The sequence below is a fragment of the Oncorhynchus mykiss genome, chromosome 14 (assembly GCF_057628025.1).
Source record: "Oncorhynchus mykiss isolate SJ-2025 chromosome 14, ASM5762802v1, whole genome shotgun sequence".
Classification (NCBI taxonomy): domain Eukaryota; kingdom Metazoa; phylum Chordata; class Actinopteri; order Salmoniformes; family Salmonidae; genus Oncorhynchus; species Oncorhynchus mykiss.
The window spans coordinates 19,841,174-19,862,226 of NC_143035.1; the positions used below are offsets into that span (position 1 = coordinate 19,841,174).

The window sequence follows — 21,053 nt, forward strand, 5'->3', positions numbered from 1 at the left end:
TGACCTAAATGTTAAGCCTGTCGCATGCTTTCCTGATGAAATTGGGTTATGTTTTTGTTCATTTTGGTGTTCGGCAGGTTTTTTCCCCGGCTGTTCTCAGACACTACATTTTTTCTTGGGGAAAGTCAAAGTTTGTTAGCCGAAGTGTATGTCCCTTCATTGGAGATTGGACAACTAGTAGTGGTGGGAACTAAGGATGGGACATTTCAATTAAGGGTTTGCCTTCATTCAACAAGAGAGTGCAACAGCAGCTAGGCCCTACTTTCTGCAGTGCACTATTTCTTTTATTTAACCTTTATTTAACTAGGTCAGTCAGATAAGAACAACTTCTTCCTTACAGTAACGGTCTACCAAAAGACAAAAGGCCTCCTGCGGGGACGTCTGCTGGGATTTTCTTTTAAATAGGACAAAACACACATCATGACAAGAGAGACACCACAACACTACATAAAGAGAGACCTAAGACAACAACATAGCATTGCAGCAACACATTACAACACAGCATGGTAGCAAGACCACATGAAAACAACATGGTAGAAACACAACATGGCAGAAACACAACATGGTAGCAGCACAAAACATGGTACAAACATTATTGGGCACAAACAACAGCACAAAGGCAAGAAGGAAGAAACAACAATAAATCACGTGAAGCAGCCACAACTGTCAGTAAGAGTGTCCGTGATTGAGTCTTTGAATGAAGAGATGGAGATAAAACTGTCCAGTCTGTAGGTATTTCAGATGCGGGTGAGTGAGGCCTAAGAGGGTTTTATAAATAAGCATGGGGGTCTTGCGATGGGTATACAGAGATGACTAGTTTACAGAGGAGTATAGAGTGCAGTAATGTGTCCTATAAGGAGCATTGGTGGCAAATCTGATGGCTGAATGTTAAAGAACATCTAGCCGCTCGAGAGCACCCTTACCTGCCAATCTATACATTTATTCTCTGTAATCTAGCTTTGGGAGGATCAAATCAAATCAAACTTTGTCATCTGTGCTGAATACAACAAGTGTAGACCTTACCGTGAAACGCTTACTTTACAAGCCCTTAACCAACAGTGCAGTTCAAGAAAGAGTTAAGAAAATATTTACCAAATAAACTAAAGCAAAAAATAATAAAAGTATGACAATAAAATAACAATAACAGGGCTATATACAGGGGGTATCGGTACCGAGTCAATGTGCGGGGATACAGGTTAGTCAAGGTAATTAGGTCCGGGTGGCCATTTGATTAATTGTTCAGCAGTCTTATGGCTTAGGGGTAGAAGCTGTTAAGGAGCCTTTGGACTTGTCGCTAGACACCTAGACTTGGTGCTCCGGTACCGCTTTCCATGTGGTAGCAGAGAGAACAGTCTATGACTTGGGCAACTGGAGTCTTTCACAATTTTTTGGGCTTTCCTTTGACACCGCCTAGTATATAGGTCCTGGATGACAGGAAGCTTGGCCCCAGTGATGTACTGGGCCATACGCACTACCCTCTTACAGTCAGATGTCGAGCAGTTGCCATAACAGGCGGTGATGCAACCGGTCAGGGTGCTCTCGATGGTGCAGCTGCATAACTTTTGAGTATCTGGGGATCCATGCCAAATCTTTTCAGTCTCCTGAGGGGGAAGAGGTGTTGTCATGCCCCCTTCATGACTGTCTTGGTGTGTTTGGACCATGATAGTTCATTGGTGATGTGGACAGCAAGGACCTTGAAACTCTCAAGCAGCTCCACTACAGCCCCTGTGATGTTAATGGAGGCCTGTCTTTTGCTGCAGGCCACAATCAGCTCCTTTGTCTTGCTCACATTGAGGGAGAGGTTGTTGTCCTGGCACCACACTGCCAGGTCACTGACCTCCTCCCTATAGGCTGTCTCATTGTTGTCGGTGATTAGGCCTACCACTGTTGTGTCGTCAGCAAACTTAATGATGGTGTTGGAGTCGTATATGGCCACGCAGTCGTGGGTGAACAGGGAGTACAGGAGGGGACTAAGCACACAGCTCTGAGGGGCCCCAGTGTTGAGGATCAGCGTGGCAGACGTGTTTTTGCCTACCCTTACCAACTGGGGGTGGCCCGTCAGGAAGTCCAGAATCCAGTTGCAGAGGGATGTGTTTAGTCCCAGGGTCCTTATCTTAGTGATGAGCTTTGTTGGCACTATGCTGTTGAAAGCTGAGCTGTAGTCAATGAACAGCATTCTCACATAGGTGTTACATTTGTCCAAGTGGGAAAGGGCAGTGTGGAGTGCGATTGAGATTGCGTCATCTGTGGATCTGTTGGACAGGTATGCAAATTGGAGTGGGTCTAGTGCATCCGGGATGAGGCTGTTGATGACCAACCTTTCAAAGCACTTCATGGAGACATGAGTGCTATGGAGCGGGAATCATTTAGGCAGGTTACCCTCGCTTCCTTGGGCACAGGGACTATGGTGGTCTGCTTGAAACATGTAGGTATTACAGACTCGGTCAGGGAGACATTGAAAATGTCAGTGAAGACACTTGCTAGTTGGTCTGCGCATGCTTTGAGTACATGTCCTGGTAATCCGTCTGGCCTCGCGGCTTTGTGAATGTTAACCTGTTTAAAGGTCTTACTCACATCGGCTACCGAGAGCGTTATCACACAGTCGTCCAGAACAGCTGGTGCTCTCATGCATGCTTCAGTGTTGCCCACCTCGAAGCAAGCATAAAAGGCATTTAGCTCATCTGGTAGGCTCGATGCGGATGTTTCCTGTAATCCTTGGCTTCTGGTTGTGATATGTACATACGGTCACTGTGGAGACTACATCGTCGATGCACTTATTGATGAAGCCGATGACTGAGGAGTTATACTCCTCAATCTCATTGAATGAAGCCTGGAATATATTCCAGTCTGTGCTAGCAAAACAGTCCTGTAGCATAGCATCTGCGTCATCTGACCACTTCTGTATTGAGCGAGTCACTGGTACATCCTGTTTTAGTTTTTGCTTGTAAGCAGGAATCAGGAGAATTATGGTCAGATTTTCCAAATGGAGGGCGAGAGAGAGCTTGTATGCGTCTCTGTGTGAGGAGTAAAGGTGGTCTAGAGTTTTCTTCCCTCTGGTTGCACATGTGATATGCTGGTAGAAATGAGGTAAAACAGATTTAAGTTTGCCTGCATTAAAGTCACCCGGCCACTAGGTGCGCCGCTTCTGGATGAGCATTTTCTTGTTTGCTTATGGCCTTATACAGCTGGTTTAGTGCGGTCTTAGTGCCAGCATCCGTTTGTGGTGGTGAATAGATGGCTATGAACAATATATATGAGAACTCTCTTGGTAGATGGTCTATAGCTTATCATAAGGTACTCTACCTCAGGCAAGCAATACCTCAAGACTTCTTTAACATTAGACATCGCGCACCAGCTGTTATTGACATCTGAATCAGGGTTAGTTTGGCAGCTGGGGTGAAAGAGAAGCAATTATGATAGAGAAAACCATGTCTAGGTTCAACCTTAGCCTGCACCTTTGATATATGCTGAGACGAGGACAGTCTATTGTCTAGCCATACTCCCAAGTACTTGTATGAGGTGAGTACCTCAAGCTCTAAACCCTTAGACATAGTAATCACACTGGTGGGGAGATTCTTCTTCTTACCAAACCAGATGACCTTTGTTTTTGAGGTGTTCAGAACAAGGCTAAGGGCAGAGAAAGCTTGTTGGACACTAAGAAATCTTTGTTTTGGAGCTTTTAACTCTAAATCTGGGGAAGGGCCAACTGAGTATAAGACTGCATATAAATGCATATAAATGGATGAGAGAGCTTCCTACTGCCTGAGCTATGTTGTTGATGTTAATTGAGAAGAGCGTGGGGCCTATGATTGAGCCTTGGTGTACTCCATTGGCGACAGGCAGTGGCTGAGAGCAGATTTTCTGACTTTATACACTGGCACTCTTTGAGAAAGGTAGTTAGCAAACCAGGCCAAAGAACCCTCAGAGACACCAATACACCTTAGCCGGCCCACGAGAATAGAAGGATCTACTGTATCAAAATCTTTGGCCAAGTCATTAAAAATAGCAGCACAACATTGCTTAAAATGACAATGGTGACATTCTTTAGGATCTCTTAAGGATCCACCCTTTTTTTCAATTTTCTCCTAAAATGACATACCCAAAACTAAGGTTGCGGTGACACATCCAAAACATGAGCAGAAACCAGATTACATACCAGAGAGAATATTATAGACATAAAAAAGCCAGTCAGTTGATTATTGACAAGTTTTTCCAACACTTTTGATAAACAGGGAAAAAATAGTTTCCAACTACTGTAAACTGTACTGTAAACATCTGAGCTAGATGTAAAATTGTGCGTCAAAAATGTAAAAATGACAGATTTCTTGATATATCTTATATTTATTCAGACTTTTTTCAGGAAGTGTTATGGCTGTGTCTTTTGGGGGGTTTAGTGGCAGTTGGCAGCCAATAAGTTGCATTACCGGCCCCCAACAGTCCTGTGGTCTGTTGAGTCCAAATTAGATTTTTGGTTCCAACCGCCGTATCTTTGTGACACGCAGAGTAGGTGAGCAGATGATCTCCACATGTGTGGTTCCCATCGTGAAGCATGGAGGAGGAGGTATGATGGTGTGGGGGTGCTGTGCTGGTGACACTGTCAGTGATTTATTTAGAATTTAAGGCACATTTAACCAGCATGGCTATTACACGATTCTGCAGTGATAGGCCATCCCATCTGGTTCACGCTTTGTAGGACTATAATTTGTTTTTCAACAGGACAATGACCCAACACACCTCCGGGCTGTGTAAGGGTTATTTCACCAAGAAGGAGTGTAACGGAGTACTGCATCAGATGACTTGGCTTCCATACTCACCCAACCACAACCCAATTGAGATGGTTTGGGATGAGTTGAACCGCAGAGTGAAGGAAAAGCAGCAAACAAGTGCTCAGCATATGTGTGTAACGGAATTCCTCTTCTTCAGAAGAGGAGTAGCAAGGATCAGACCAATGTGCAGCGTGGTAAGTGTCCATAATGATATATTTAATAAATCAACAGAACACTGAACAAAATCACAAAAGTACAAACAAACAACCGAAACAGTCCCGTATGATGAAAACACTAACACAGGATACAACCACTAGGCCAAACACATAGAAATATAACAAAACAGAGTCTTGAGATTTCTGCTGCCCGTTACCACGCTGCTTGGTCCTTTTTTGGTGGGGTGGGGGGGGGGGGGGGGGGGGGGGGGGGGGGAGTGTTCTGTAACGGAAATCCTCTTCTTCAGAGGAGGAGTGGCAAGGATCAGACCAATGTGCAGCGTGGTAAGTGTCCATAATGATATATTTAATAAATCAACAGAACACTGAACAAAATAACAACCGAAACAGTCCCGTCTGTTGAAAACACTAACACAGGATACAACCACCCACAAAACACAATAGAAAACAGGCTACCTAAATATGGCTCCCAATCATAGACAACGACTGACACCTGCCTCTGATTAAGAACCATACTAGGCCAAACACATAGAAATATAACAGAACAAAACATAGAAAAACAACATAGAATGCCCACCCCAACTCACGCCCTGACCAACTAAAATAAAGACATAAAAAAGGAACTGAGGTCAGAACGTGACAAAGTGGGAACTCTTTCAAGACTGTTGGAAAATCATTCCAGGTGAAGCTGGTTGAGAGAATGCCAAGAGTGTGCAAAGCTGTCATCAAGGCAACAGGTAGCTACTTTGAAGAATCTTTGCTTTGTTTAACACTTTTTTGGTTACTACACAATATGTGCCATATGTGTTATTTCATTGTTTTTATGTCTTCACTATTATTCTACAATGTAGAGAATAGTAAAAATAAAGAAAAAGCCTTGAATGAGTAGGTGTGTCCAAACTTTTGACTGGTATTGTAGGTCCGGCCAGCAGCCGAGATAGCTAGGTCCAGTCGGCCTGCCAGATGACAAAAAAATAACTGGAGCGCTGGGTCAGCCACTTTTAAATAGCACCTGGGCCAGCACAGTTAAAACACCTTCCCACTAACAAGATGGCAACTGTCACAGGTGCAACACATACTGACTAATGAAGCGACACCAATCGGTGCGCCCTATGTGCTAATGTATTTTACATGTTCAATTCCAACCTCAAAACATAAATGGAAAAACCTAAACCTGCAACACTCTGTGCTGGCACAGACCTCCTACTCACAGTCATCCTCTCAGGATCCCTCACCCTTGACCCATCTTCCTCTAGTTTCTTCACTGCCTCAGCAAACGACACCTTTTGCACTAAACTGACTCTAGCCACCTCAACCTGTCTCCTTCGCTCTGGACACTTCAGATCCCCAGCAACATGGGCACACCTACAATGGGCACACCTACAGTTGACACACACAACTTTATCCACCGAAACTACACAATCCTCTAGGCCATGCCTTCCCTGCACACATGCCCTCCCTGCACATCTTGGAATCTCCCTCCTACAAACTGCTGCAATATGACCATAAACTTGAAACAGCGCAGTGGATTCGACACAAAAGCTCTGACAGGATAACTGATATATACTTTTTTTTGTTTATTTTTGTTTATTTCTACTTTTACCCCTTTTCTCCCCAATTGGTAGTTACAGTCTTGTCTCATCGCTGCAACTCCCCTATGGACTTGGGAGAGGCGAAGGTCGAGAGCCATGCGTCCTCCGAAACATGACCCTGCCAAGCCACACTGCTTCTTCACACACTGCTTGCTTAACCCAGAAGTCAGCTGAACCAATGTGTCGGAGGAAACACTGTCAAACTGACAACTGAGGTCAGCTTGCAGGTGTCCAGGCCTGCAACAAGGAGTCACTAGAGCACAATGAGACAAGGAAATCTCAGCCGGCCAAACCCTCCCCTACCCGGACAACACTGGGCCAATTGTGCGCCGCCTCATGGGTCTCCCGGTCACGACTAGCTGTGACACAGACTGGGCTGTATAAATGCAGTGTCTTAGATTGCTGCGATGCAGTGCCTTAGATCGCTGCACCACTCGGGAGGCCCATAACTGATATGTCCTAACATGACTTTGTTGGGTAAAAACTCTAAGACAGTGACTCCTCTATTTCACAAACGCTCACCACCGGGTCTGTGTCGCACCAAACGGCAGGCATCACAAACACCAGGAATATTCAACTTCAATTGCTCCACATCCAAACGTAACACGACCTCAGAAATCACTCCTTTCAATGGTGCCTTGTTTCTCAGAGCAAAGCACGCAACAGATCTTGACCCAAGTTGTGTGACATGTAGTGCCTGCTCTCTCTGGTCAGAGGAAACACAAACAAATATCACAAGTCCACTACAGGTTACCTTCACTGATTCAACTGCACCCAACGCCTTTCCCACCGATCCTGAAACCACAAATGAATCTGCCAAAAGGCAAGGATCCACTTTCTCCAAAATTGTCACTTCTACTGGACCAGATTCTTCTGTATCATGTCCATTGATCCCTGGCTCGGGTTCCGAGCTCTTCACCACATCTTCCACCTCACTTAACTCGCTCTCATTCACTTCCATTTCACCTCTAGAACTTGGTCTGGCGCTCGGCTCACTCTGTTTGCACTTGACACCAATCTTCTTTGAAACCCCATCTCCATTTTTATTGCCATATTCCTCAAATTCAAATCCAATCTCTGCTTTCCTCATTCTCTTCGATTTCTTCTTCCACTTTTCCCCTCCATTCCTCTTCAGAAATCCATCTTCTTGTGTCCCTGTCCCAATATTCCTCTTCTCCTGGTTTTGTTTGCGGCCCGGTGGCATCTGAGTTAACGCCATCTCATAATCATCCTGCTCACCTCGAAAACGTGTCTTCTCCGGGCACTGACATTATGAGAGCACTCTTTAGGGAGTATGCAAGTGCAGAAGTTCGCTTCGCCTAGCTAAGTTCTGAAAGGAGCAAACTGAACCTATTTATGCGGGCGTCTTTACTATTGAAAATCCCAAGTATAAATACAGTAAAGTACACACACTAAAGGGTAAAACAAATCTAAAGAGGAAAGGCCCACTCCCCCACTTGTGCTGTGTCATGAGGATAACTGGATTCGCTATTGAGATGTGACTTTTACTAAATACATCAGGTGATAAATGAGCTGGAAAGGAGACAGGAGTAGGACATTAAGGTTAGAATTGGGGGAGGGAGCTGATTTTAGATTTGTACCCAGGGGAACCTTCACCTCAGAGCTTTGCAAAATAAATCATTACAGCAAACCACAAGCTGTTTTATGTTGTATCCAAAAAGGTTTGCCTAGCTACTGTATTCTACCCAAAAATCTCTCTTTTGACCATTCAGCTTATCACAAACATCTAATACATTTAACTTGTCTTTATTTTAAAAAATCACAAATATCGACAACAGCTTGAATCTTTTCCAAACATGTTTCACTCAATGATGTGTATATAAATCATTGGTTGTGTATATAAATCATTAGACGTATTGTGATTATTCTCGAAGTTTACACAAATTTCATGTACATTTTTTGACTGCTTCGACTACCCGTAGCTGGTTTAAATCAACACGGACATGAGTCAAAACACCAGTTGATAGCTTCAGCTCCTGAAATAATTTTTCAACTGGTGTAAACACATGTTTTGCAGTGGTGATGAATATGCCACAAAATGTTTTGTTTGTTATTGTAAAGAAAAAATGATTTTGCAAAATTGGGGCGAGTTAGCGAACTAGTCTGTGAGAGAGCCATTCATGACAGCAAGCTAACTGCTAGCAAGCAACCTCTAACTAGCTAACGTTAGCTATCAGTGTAGCTAGTGCAAGAGTCAGGATTAATTCAAACGCTGTTGTCAAGAAAACGTGTATCCTTTCATATCATAGTAGTCAGCTAGCAATCCAGCCAGTCAGCAAAATGAGGATACGTTCGTCTGTTTTTGCCTGTTTTTGTCTCATACTGGAGGTATTAGGCATTGCCTTGTTTCTTAGGGGATTTTTCCCAGTCCCTATCAAATCTTCTTTTTCATCGAAGAGCAAGTTGTCAGATGTTCCGCCTGAACCCTTTACCGGTGTGTTGTGTTGACATTATCTAGCTATACTCCCAATTAGTGTGATATTGTTATACTATGCTCTCAGCTAGCTATGTTGATGTTGTGAATTGGATAGCTAGCTAGGTAATTGCTTGAATGACAAGGTAATACAGTCATTATTTTGCACACCGAATAAATGCTTTCCTACCCATTTGTTCCTCTGTGTTGTCTACAATGGCTATAATGTGTTGGTAACTGCCATTTTCTTTGGCATTGCAGGAAGATCCCTCAACTCCTCCAAAGTCCCGGACGCCCTTTTCAAGAGAGTAGTGATAGTGTTGATCGATGCTCTCAGGGAGGACTTTGTGTTTGGTCCAAATGGGAGAAAATACATGCCTTACATCAGGCACTTGGTGGAGAGGGGCTCCACATACAGCTTTGTGGCCAAGGCAAGACCTCCTACAGTTACAATGCCCAGAATCAAGGTAAGAATGTGAAACGCCACCATAACTAACTCTAATTTAGAGTTCAGGGTTTCAATTCTCGGGCCGACTCTTTTCTCTCTATATCAATGATGTCGCTCTTGCTGCTGGTGATTCTCTGATCCACCTCTATGCAGACGACACCGTTCTGTATACATCTGGCCCTTCTTTGGACACTGCTAACAAACCTCCAAACGAGCTTCAACGCCGTACAACACTCCTTCCATGGCCTCCAACTGCTTTTAAATGCTAGTAAAACTAAGTGCATACTCTACAACCGATTGCTGCCCGCACCCTCCCCCCGACTAGCATCACTACTCTGGACGGTTCTGACGTAGAATATGTGGACAACTACAAATACCTAGGTGTCTGGTTATACTGTAAACTCTCCTTCCAGACTCACATTAAGCATCTCCAATCCAAAATTAAACCTAGAATCGGCTTCCTATTTCGCAACAAAGCCTCCTTCACTCATGCCGCCCAACATACAACTGACTATCCTACCGATTCTTGACTTCGACGATGTCCTTTACAAATTAGCCCCCAACACTACTCAGCAAACTGGATGTAGTCTGTCACAGTGCCATCTGTTATATCACCGAAGCCCCATAAACTACCCACCACTTCGACCTGTATGCTTTCGTTGGCTGGCCCTCACGACATATCTGTCGCCAAACCCACTGGCTCCAGGTCATCTATAAGTCTTTGCTAGGTAAAGCCCTGCCTTATCTCAGCTCACTGGTCACCATAGCAACACCCACCTGTAGCACGCGCTCCAGCAGGTATATTGCACTGGTCATTCCCAAAGCCAACACTTCCTTTGGCTGCCTTTCCTTCCAGTTCTCTGCTGCCAATGACTAGAAAGAATTGCAAAAATCTCTGAAGCTGGAGTCTTATATCTCCCTCTCTAATTTTAAGCATCAGCTGTCAGAGCAGCTTACCGATCACTGTACCTGTACACAGCCAATCTGTAAATAGCGCACCCGACTACCCCATCCCCATATTATTACTTAGCGTCTTGCTCTTTTGCGCCCCCAATATCTCTACTTGCACATCATCATCTGCACATCTATCACTCCAGTATTAATGCTAAATTGTAATTATTTTTGCATCTATAACCTATTTATTGCCTACCTCCCTACTCTTCTACATTTGCACACACTGTACATAGATATTTATATTTTTATTTTCTTTTGTGTTATTGTATGTTTACAGTGCTTTGCTTTATCTTGGCCAGGTCACAGTTGTAAATGGGAACTTTTTCTCAACTGGCCTACCTGGTTAAATAAAGGTTAAAGAAAAAAAATACAAATAAATTGTGGTATGGGAAATATAGCCCTTTACATCTTAATTGTAGAATAGATAACTCCCGCACTCATGATATTGCAATAAATATGCAGAGGTAATATGGCGTGTGCAGGGGTTTTCTTTTCTACGGTGAATATGTTGCTTTGTGATTGTGACAGTCAGGTATACCTTTCATTGGTTGTCATATGTTCAGTGTTTAACCTTGCATGATGATTGTTCACCCACCCAACTCCGTCAGCAGACCAAACACAAAAGTCCTAAAATGTGAGCCTGTGTGAACTGATGTCTTTTTAGAGAACTAACCCAAGTGATTTGCTGTATTGATTAAAGGTAGACTCAGCGATATGATGTCGATGCAAAAAAGTAAACTCAGTCCGTCTTTCATCTTACTCTTTGCATACCTTAGAGAGCTATTTTTTAACTTGTCAGAAATGTCCAGCTCATCTAGCCCATGTCAGTTAACGTTTTATAGCTATGTTTTTTTAGCCCATAGATTTTGTTGTAATGTTTGAGTGACTCAAATATCACATGAGTACGCATTAGACGTGACAAAATGTATAGAATTGCTAAAAAAAAATTGCTTTAAAACAGCAACATTTTCTCCTTACCCCATGCCAAAAATTGTATAATTGCAGGAAATAAGCTTTAAACCTGGAAAATGTTCTGTCCGCCAACAAGGTGGATGTGAACAGTTTGTGCATTTGTATTTATTATGGACTCTTCCTGGGGTCCAGCAAAATTAAGGCAGTTTAAACTATTTTAAAAACATTACATTCAGACTGTGTGCCCTCAGGCCCCTACTCCACCACTACCACATATATATACAGTACAGTCCATGTGTACGTGTGTGTATAGTGCGTATGCTATTGTGTGTTTGTATGCCTATGTTTGTGTTGCTTCTTAGTCCCCGCTGTTCCATAAGGTGTAAATGAATAGACACCTCAGGTCGGTTTCTAAATAGCAATGGCGGTTGGCTTTAATTTGAATGATAGCGTAACCTCCAACCCATGAATTCATGTGAGGCCAGAGATGTTTAAGGGAGTAGCTTCTCATTTCTTTTTCTTTCTAGCCACCGTAGTCTGAAAATGACAGCTGGGTTAAGTCCCAACACGAACACCGATACTAAACCAGAGATAAGCTGTTATAAGCAATCGATTTTGGAGATCGTGATGACTATACATTTTAATACTAATATCACCAATTTGAGGTAAAAAGGATGTGTATTTCCTTTAATTGTTGTGGGGTAAAAACGTTAAGTCTCTAGTAACATGTCCTGTTCACCATAGGGAAATTAGCATAATTAAGCAATAATGCCCGAGGGGGTGTGGTATATGGCTAATATACCACAACTAAGGGCTGTTCTTATGCACAACGCAACGCAGATTGCCTGGATACAGCCCTTAGTGATGGTATATTGGCCATATACCACAAACCCAGAGGTGCCTTATTGCTATTGTAAACTGGTTACCAATGTAATTAGAGTATTAAAAATAAAAGTTTTGTTATACCCGTGGTATAGGGTCTGATACAGTGCCTTGCGAAAGTATTCGGCCTCCTTGAACTTTGCGACCTTTTGCCACATTTCAGGCTTCAAACATAAAGATATAAAACTGTATTTTTTTTGTGAAGAATCAACAACAAGTGGGACACAATCATGAAGTGGAACGACATTTATTGGATATTTCAAACTTTTTTAACAAATCAAAAACTGAAAAATTGGGCGTGCAAAATTATTCAGCCCCTTAAGTTAATACTTTGTAGCGCCACCTTTTGCTGCGATTACAGCTGTAAGTCGCTTGGGGTATGTCTCTATCAGTTTTGCACATCGAGAGACTGACATTTTTTCCCATTCCTCCTTGCAAAACAGCTTGAGCTCAGTGAGGTTGGATGGAGAGCATTTGTGAACAGCAGTTTTCAGTTCTTTCCACAGATTGTCGATTGGATTCAGGTCTGGACTTTGACTTGGCCATTCTAACACCTGGATATGTTTATTTTTGAACCATTCCATTGTAGATTTTGCTTTATGTTTTGGATCATTGTCTTGTTGGAAGACAAATCTCCGTCCCAGTCTCAGGTCTTTTGCAGACTCCATCAAGTTTTCTTCTAGAATGGTCCTGTATTTGGCTCCATCCATCTTCCCATCAATTTTAACCATCTTCCCTGTCCCTGCTGAAGAAAAGCAGGCCCAAACCATGATGCTGCCACCACCATGTTTGACAGTGGGGATGGTGTGTTCAGCTGTGTTGCTTTTACGCCAAACATAACGTTTTGCATTGTTGCCAAAAAGTTCAATTTTGGTTTCATCTGACCAGAGCAACTTCTTCCACATGTTTGGTGTGTCTCCCAGGTGGCTTGTGGCAAACTTTAAACAACACTTTTTATGGATATCTTTAAGAAATGGCTTTCTTCTTGCCACTCTTCCATAAAGGCCAGATTTGTGCAATATACGACTGATTGTTGTCCTATGGACAGAGTCTCCCACCTCAGCTGTAGATCTCTGCAGTTCATCCAGAGTGATCATGGGCCTCTTGGCTGCATCTCTGATCAGTCTTCTCCTTGTATGAGCTGAAAGTTTAGAGGGACGGCCAGGTCTTGGTAGATTTGCAGTGGTCTGATACTCCTTCCATTTCAATATTATCGCTTGCACAGTGCTCCTTGGGATGTTTAAAGCTTGGGAAATCTTTTTGTATCCAAATCCGGCTTTAAACTTCTTCACAACAGTATCTCGGACCTGCCTGGTGTGTTCCTTGTTCTTCATGATGCTCTCTGCGCTTTTAACGGACCTCTGAGACTATCACAGTGCAGGTGCATTTATACGGAGACTTGATTACACACAGGTGGATTGTATTTATCATCATTAGTCATTTAGGTCAACATTGGATCATTCAGAGATCCTCACTGAACTTCTGGAGAGAGTTTGCTGCACTGAAAGTAAAGGGGCTGAATAATTTTGCACGCCCAATTTTTCCGTTTTTGATTTGTTAAAAAAGTTTGAAATATCCAATAAATGTCGTTCCACTTCATGATTGTGTCCCACTTGTTGTTGATTCTTCACAAAAAAATACAGTTTTATATCTTTATGTTTGAAGCCTGAAATGTGGCAAAAGGTCGCAAAGTTCAAGGGGGCCGAATACTTTCGCAAGGCACTGTATACCACGACTGTCAGCCAATCAGAATTCAGGGCCCAAACCACCATTTAAATAATTCATAATGTCAAAATAATTAAAGATTTAGTCCGTAGTGACTGTGTAGCAGCCTGAACCTTTGACATTTCTCGTATTAGTCACCACTTAGGTCATTAAATCTATAGGTTATGTGGTTCAAAGAGACACAGAAAAGTTGTACTCTACCACCTTATTCTGATGACATTTGATTACATTACTCTACTTTAAAATGTCAACATGGATCTAGCACCAAGTAGGCTAATTATGCCTAATAGATAATTTCTAGATTTTCAATGTAAACTTTGATTCAAACAGCTGCCACAAATAGCCTACACTGAATAAGCAGGAAAGAAGAATCAGCAGAACTTTGAGACGTTCTCATTCCTACCAGAAGATGGCAGTGCAAGATTGCAGTCATGGAATACTGCGTCTTCCCAAATCACTGCAGTGCACCCAATCAACTGGTATGACACAGCCAACTAACTCAAATCAGAATCACCCAGAGAACCAGCCCATTCATTAGGAGTACACCAGCCAGCCTCTGGCTGTCTGACAGGAACGATCCCAGAAAAGGCTGTTTGGGGAAGGATGTAATTGAGAGAATCGTTGAGGAAAATAAATATTTCATTGGATATACAGTTCCAGTCAAAACTACTCATTCCAGGGTTTTTCTTTATTTTTACTATTTTCTACATTGTCAAATAATAGTGAAGACATCAAAACTATGAAATAACACACATGGAATCATGTAGTAACCAAAAAAGTGTTAAACAAATAAAAACTATATTTGAGATTCTTCAAAGTAGCCATCATTTGCCTTGAAGACAGCTTTGCACACTCTTGGCATTCTCTCAACCACCTTCATGAGATAGTCACCCGGAATGCTTTTCCATTAACAGGTGTGCCTTGTTAAAAGTTAATTTGTGGAATTTCTTTCTTTCTTAATACGTTTGAGCCAGCTGTGTTGTAACAAGGTAGGGGTGGTATACAGAACATAGCCCTATTTGGTAAAATACCAAGTCCATATTATGGCAACAACAGCTCAAATAAGCAAAGAGAAACGATAGTGCATCATTACTTTAAGACATGAAGGTCAGTCAATCAGGAACACAAGTGCAGTCGCAAAAACCATCAAGCGCTATGATGAAACTGGCTCTCATGAGGACCGCCACAGGAAAGGAAGACCCAGAGTTTCCTCTGCTGCAGTTCATTAGAGTTAACTGCACCTCAGATTGCAGCCCAAGTAAATGCTTCATAGAGTTCAACAGACACATCTCAACATCAACTGTTCAGAGGAGACTGCGTGAATCAGGCCTTCATGGTCGAATTGCTGCAAAGAAACCACTACTAAAGGACACCAATAAGAAGAATATACTTGTTTGAGCCAAGAAACACAAGCAATGGACATTAGACCGGTGGAAATCTGTCCTTTGGTCTGACGAGTGAAAATTTGAGATTTTTGGTTCCAACCGCTGTGTCTTTGTGAGACGCAGAGTAGGTGAACGGATGATCTCCACATTTGTGGTTCCCAGCATAAAAGCATGGAGGTGTAATGGTGTGGGGGTGCTTTGCTAGTGACACTTTCAGTGATTTATTTAGAATTCAAGGCACACCTAACCAGCATGGTTCCACAGCATTAGGCAGCAATACACCATCCCATCTGGTTTGCGCTTAGCGTGACTATCATTTGTTTTTCAACAGGACAATGACCCAACACACCTCCAGGCTGTGTAAGGGCTATTTAACCAAGGAGAGTGATGGAGGGCTGCATCAGATGGCCTGGCCTCCACAATCACCTGACCTCAAACCAATTGAGATTCTTTGGGATGAGTTGGGCGGCAGAGTGAAGGAAAAGCAGCCAACAAGTGCTCAGCATATGTGGGAACTCCTTCAAGAATTTTGGAAAAGCATTGCAGGTGAAGCAGGTTGAGAGAATTCCAAGAGTGTGCAAAGCTGGCAACAAGGCAAAGGGTAGCCATATATTTTGATTTGTTTAACATTTTTTTGGTTACTACATGATTCCATGTGTTATTTTGTAGTTTTCTTGTTTTCGACATTATTCTACAATGTAGAAAAACCCTTGAATGAGTAGGTGTGCCCAAACTTTTGACTGGCACTGTACATATTGCCAGAATTGTACTCTGGGTAGAGCTGCTCTTGTGTTGTGAGGCACATAGGAAAGGCTTTTGTGGCCCAGTTTCCTGTTGTTGATAATAGGCATACACTCACACAGGCCCATTCCAATTAGTTTCCCTGGATTATTTTCACTTCTCCTACCCACTTAAGTGATAAGAGAAAGTATTTTCAGGACAGAATAATGCCTTTGCAGGTAAAGCAACGGTGTGTTCAGAAATCACCCAATCAGAGTTGAGAAGACCTTTGCAGAAAGGGAGTTCTCTTATGAGTTAGATTGTATATGGTTTATTCCTTTGACAAAGGTGAAATTGGGGCCATTTGAAAAATAATATGGTTGTCGGGGTAAAGACCAAGCCTGTATTTTTGGCTCTGTCTATTTTTGGATGTTTTTCTCAGAATCGCCATACTTTACTGGCTATGCTGTCTCAAATACTGCAGTTCGTAGTGTGTGATCCAGACTTAATAACAATGAAATAAGGTGAAGCCTATGTTATTAAGCGAAGACCAGTACCACAGGACTAGTGGTACTTGATGATTCCCTGATGATAAATGTTTGCCACTGCACTCATCATCGACAATGACCCTTTTGCTCATTGCTTTAGTCCAGAAATTGGGAAATTAAAGTTAATCTCTACTTATCAGGGACGAACGCTTTCACACATGCCCTCAGGTTGCACTGTTAAAAACACTTGTGTGAAGGAAATATTTACTTTATTTTTCTCAGATTGACAACTTGCTCTACACATGCACAAATTGAACTCATTAGCATTCCAAAGACTTGCCCGTTCCCAGTAAGACATTTCTGCTTCTGAAGAATTACCTCTCAGCTCTAGCTCTGCCTTTCCCATCCATATCCGTTCATTGGAATGGACACATAGGAAAATGTTTTTGTTGCCAGTGTATAATTTCTAAACCGTCAGTTTCACTGTAACAAGAACATACTGCTAGGAGAAAGATGTTTTGGTGAGGGAAGAGGGAAGAAAGTGTAAAGGAATTCGGTAGACTTCTTCCAAATGAAATGTCTTGCCTGAATAGGCCTATGTGTTACAGTAAAGGGAATTAGGCTATCACACCATGTATAGTAAATGGCTATCCGCTCTCAACATTAAGACAAGGCATCTCAACATTTCCAGGGGTGGCACTTTAAATTGAGAATCTTCATTAAGCATGTTTAATATCAAATCGAACTTTATTTGTCACATGTGCCGAATGCAACATATCTAGCTAGACCTTACCGCTTACTTACAAGCCCTTAATCAACAGTGCAGTTCAAGAAAGAGTTCAACTAAATTATAGAAAGTAACACAATAAAATAACAATAACGAGGCTGTATACAGGGGGTACCGAGTCAATGCGGGGGGTTGCAGGTTAGTGAAGGTAATTTGTACATGTAGGTTGGGGTGAAGTGACTATGCATAGATAACTAACAGCGAGTAGCAGCAGTGTAAATATCCAGTTGTGTAGGCTTACTCTGGGTATGGGAAACCGGCCCGAAATCGTGTAGACCTGTCTGCTCATGATGACCCTAAATTGGACACGACTTCCATGAGGGTTGCAAGGATTTGCAGCATTTGGATTCATCCACCTGTGAAATGCCAATCAGGATAATTGGGTTTATGAAAATATGTTTTGACAAATCAATCAATAAATCAGACATTAGCCTTTTTTATTCCATTATAATAGGAAGAATGAGGAGTTTCTTTCAGTTCTGCTTTAGATCCATTATACATTTTCATCTCAATGTACCTTTCCCTTGAATGTTGTGTTCACCCATAGTGATGTGTGTGTGTGTGGTTAGTCATCCTCTTCAGTAAATTATGAAGATCACAGTTGCTCAGGGAGGAGGATATAAACTCAGCAAAAAAATAAACGTCCTCTCACTGTCAACTGCATTTATTTTCAGCAAACTTAACATGTTAATATTTGTATGGACATAACAAGATTCAACAACTGAGACATAAACTGAACAAGTTCCACAGACATGTGACTAACAGAAATGGAATAATGTGTCCCTGAACAAAGGGGGGTCAAAAGTAACAGTCAGTTTCTGGTGTGGCCACCAGCTGCATTAAGTACCGCAGTGCATCTCCTCTTCAGGGACTGCATCAGATTTGCCAGTTATTGCTGTGAGATGTTACCCCACTCTTCCACCAAGGCACCTGCAAGTTCCCGGGACATTTCTGGGGGGAATGGCCCTAGCTCTCTCCCTCCGATCCAACAGGTCACAGACGTGCTCAATGGGATTGAGATCCGGGCTCTTCGCTGGCCATGGCAGAACACTGACATTCCTGTCTTGCGGGAAATCACTCACAGAACGAGCAGTATGGCTGGTGGCATTGTCATGCTGAAGGGTCATGTCAAGATGAGCCTGCAGGAAGGGTACCACATGAGGGAGGAGGATGTCTTCCCTGTAACGCACAGTGTTGAGATTGCCTGCAATGACAAGCTCAGTCCGATGATGCTGTGACACACTGCCTCAGACCACGGCGGACCCTCCACCTCCAAATCGCCCCCGCTCCAGAGTACAGGCCTCGGTGTAACGCTCATTCCTTCAACAATAAACGAGAATCCGACCATCACCCCCGGTGAGACAAAACCGAGACTCGTCAGTGAAGAGCACTTTTTGCCAGTCCTGTCTGGTCCAGTGATGGTGGGTTTGTGCCCATAGGCGACGTTGTTGCTGGTGATGTCTGGTGAGGACCTCCTTACAACAGGCCTACAAGCCCTCAGTCCCCAGCCTCTCTCCAGCCTATTGCGGACAGTCTGAGCATTGATGGAGGTAGTGTGCGTTCCTGGTGTAACTCGGGCAGCTGTTGTTGCCATCCTCTACATGTCCCGCAGGTGTGATGTTCGGATGTACCGATCCTGTGCAGGTGTTGTTACACGTGGTCTGCCTCTGCGAGGACGATCAGCTGTCTGTCCTGTCTCCATGAAGCCCTGTCTTAGATGTCTCACAGTACGTATATTGCAAAGTATTGCCCCGGCCACATCTGCAGTCCTCATGCCTCCTTGCAGCCCGCCTAAGGCACGTTCACGCAGCTGAGCAGGGTCCCTGGGCATCTTTCTTTTGGTGTTTTTCAGAGTAGGTAGAAAGGCCTCTGTATTGTCCTAAGTTTTCATAACTGTGACCTTAATTGCCTACCGTCTGTAAACTGTTAGTGTCTTAACGACTTTTCCACAGGTGCATGTTCATTAATTGTTTATGGTTCATTGAAAAAGCATGGGAAACAGTGTTTATTAAACCCTTTACGATGAAGATCTGAGAAGTCATTAGAATTTTTACGAATTATCTTTGAAAGACAGGGTCCTGAAAAAGGGAAGTTTATTTTTTTGCTGAGTTTAGAATATTGGTTTCTGGACAATATGTAGGACTAAAATAAAATGCCCTGGGAAAAGAACAAAGCAATCAGATAATCTGCATTACTAAGACTCTGGGGAAAAGTATAATAAGCCTGCTGATATAAATTTTAGGACATGCTCATATCTCTGTCCTCATTTGTAATGAACCCATCTTATTTTAATGTTTGTATTTTTTTAATTGAACCTTTATTTAACTCGGCAAGTCAGTTAAGAACAAATTCTTATTTACAATGACGGCCTCCCAGAGAACATTGGGTTAACTGCCTTGTTTAGGGGCAGGACAACAGATTTTTACCTTTTCAGCTCGGGGATTTGATCCAGCAACCTTTCGGTTACTAGTCCAACGCTCTAACCACTAGGCTACCTGCCTCCCCCATTATAACTCTTATGCAATGCTAGTTGCATTTTTGAGGCCCTCCTTAGTGCTAAGTCTCAATAATGCATTTTGCGTTTCAGCGTGTTCCCTGAACATACTAGTGATGATTACTTTGTTTCTGACACTAATATGCTTCTGTGTCTGGTCCTTGCTTCTTCCAGAGCTCAGACAAGGCTTCCCTTGGTTTCCTCTGTTCCTCCACCAGGCCCCAACATTAGATCCTCTCTCCATCGACTCCAATGCTCAACAAACATATTTATTTTGCCTGCCAGTCACATCCTATGCAGGAGAAGGAGTCGCCTCAACAAATATCCTGTGTTTCCCCAGCCTCCCAATGATGAAATCGGTAGAAACCCTGCTTGATACAAGCTTTTCTCCTGCATCTGAGTGTTTTCCCACCACATCTAAGAACAAGCCGGTGCAGTCTTCAACTGAGTTCTCTCTCTCACAGATGGAGGGTTGTGTTGTTTGTGTGAGCAGAACCATCATGGATGGATAGACTGGTGTTGTCCCTAGAGCAGTGGTTTTCAACCTACAGGTGGTCCACATTGTTTTATTTATTTTAGATTTTTGTCTTCCAAAGATAACAGTTGGGAGTATTAATAGTATTCTAGGCAATTTTGCATAACTTTTCATAATGCTAAGGTTTTATAATAACAATAGGCCTTTAATTTGTTACATTCACAAATGGTGGTCCCCGGAATAGAAGTTGGGAAGTGCTGCTCTAGAGTTTGTGTAGAGCGCCTGCTTAAGATCAAAAGTCAAGTATTGATCTAAAGTTTCTGCTGACTTTGGAAATGTAGGCCTAGCTTGAAAATGAATAAGTTGGCTCCAATCAGGGTTTGACGCTGTGGCAGAGTAGTGATCTAAAGATATCCATTTGGACCACTTTGGGGTTCTGAATAGTAGATCATTCATCTTTAGAAAAATGCTAGCACTGTAGTTTTAACAATTGCTTCCATGAACAAATATTCTGGCTAGTATTCCAAGGTAAAGTAAATGGCTTTATCTGAGGTAGGCTATTTGTACTTTCAGCACACTGTAAATGTCTGCTTTAGGAGTTCCTTTTCCCTTGGATTGACAGTTTACCCCCCTTTTTAGTCTAGCTTTTGATCATGTTCGTGATGCAGTTGATAGGTAGGTGATTGTCAAGCGCATCACATCGATTCTTTATCACATCTTGTTCCTCTCATGATCTAATGACATGCAGCATTGAAGCGATATAATATATTTTCAATGATACCCTACCTCCTTTTGAAGTTTGTGTAAAAATACAT

The 21,053-nt window shown here is 42.6% G+C and overlaps 1 protein-coding gene and 1 pseudogene across 1 annotated transcript in view; one reads left to right on the forward strand and one right to left on the reverse strand.

Annotated features, from left to right (window-relative positions):
- The first annotated feature begins 8,456 nt into the window (after window positions 1-8,456).
- LOC110488955 (GPI ethanolamine phosphate transferase 2, catalytic subunit) overlaps window positions 8,457-21,053 on the forward strand; it is a 119,426-nt gene continuing 106,829 nt past the window's right edge. Inside the window, exons 1-2 of the mRNA XM_021561447.3 lie at window positions 8,457-8,989; window positions 9,230-9,435. Of these exons, the coding sequence (XP_021417122.3) occupies window positions 8,836-8,989; window positions 9,230-9,435 (360 nt within the window). The 5' untranslated portion in view covers window positions 8,457-8,835. The remainder of the gene's footprint in view (window positions 8,990-9,229; window positions 9,436-21,053) is intronic.
- LOC149978315 (uncharacterized) lies at window positions 18,344-19,100 on the reverse strand (annotated as a pseudogene).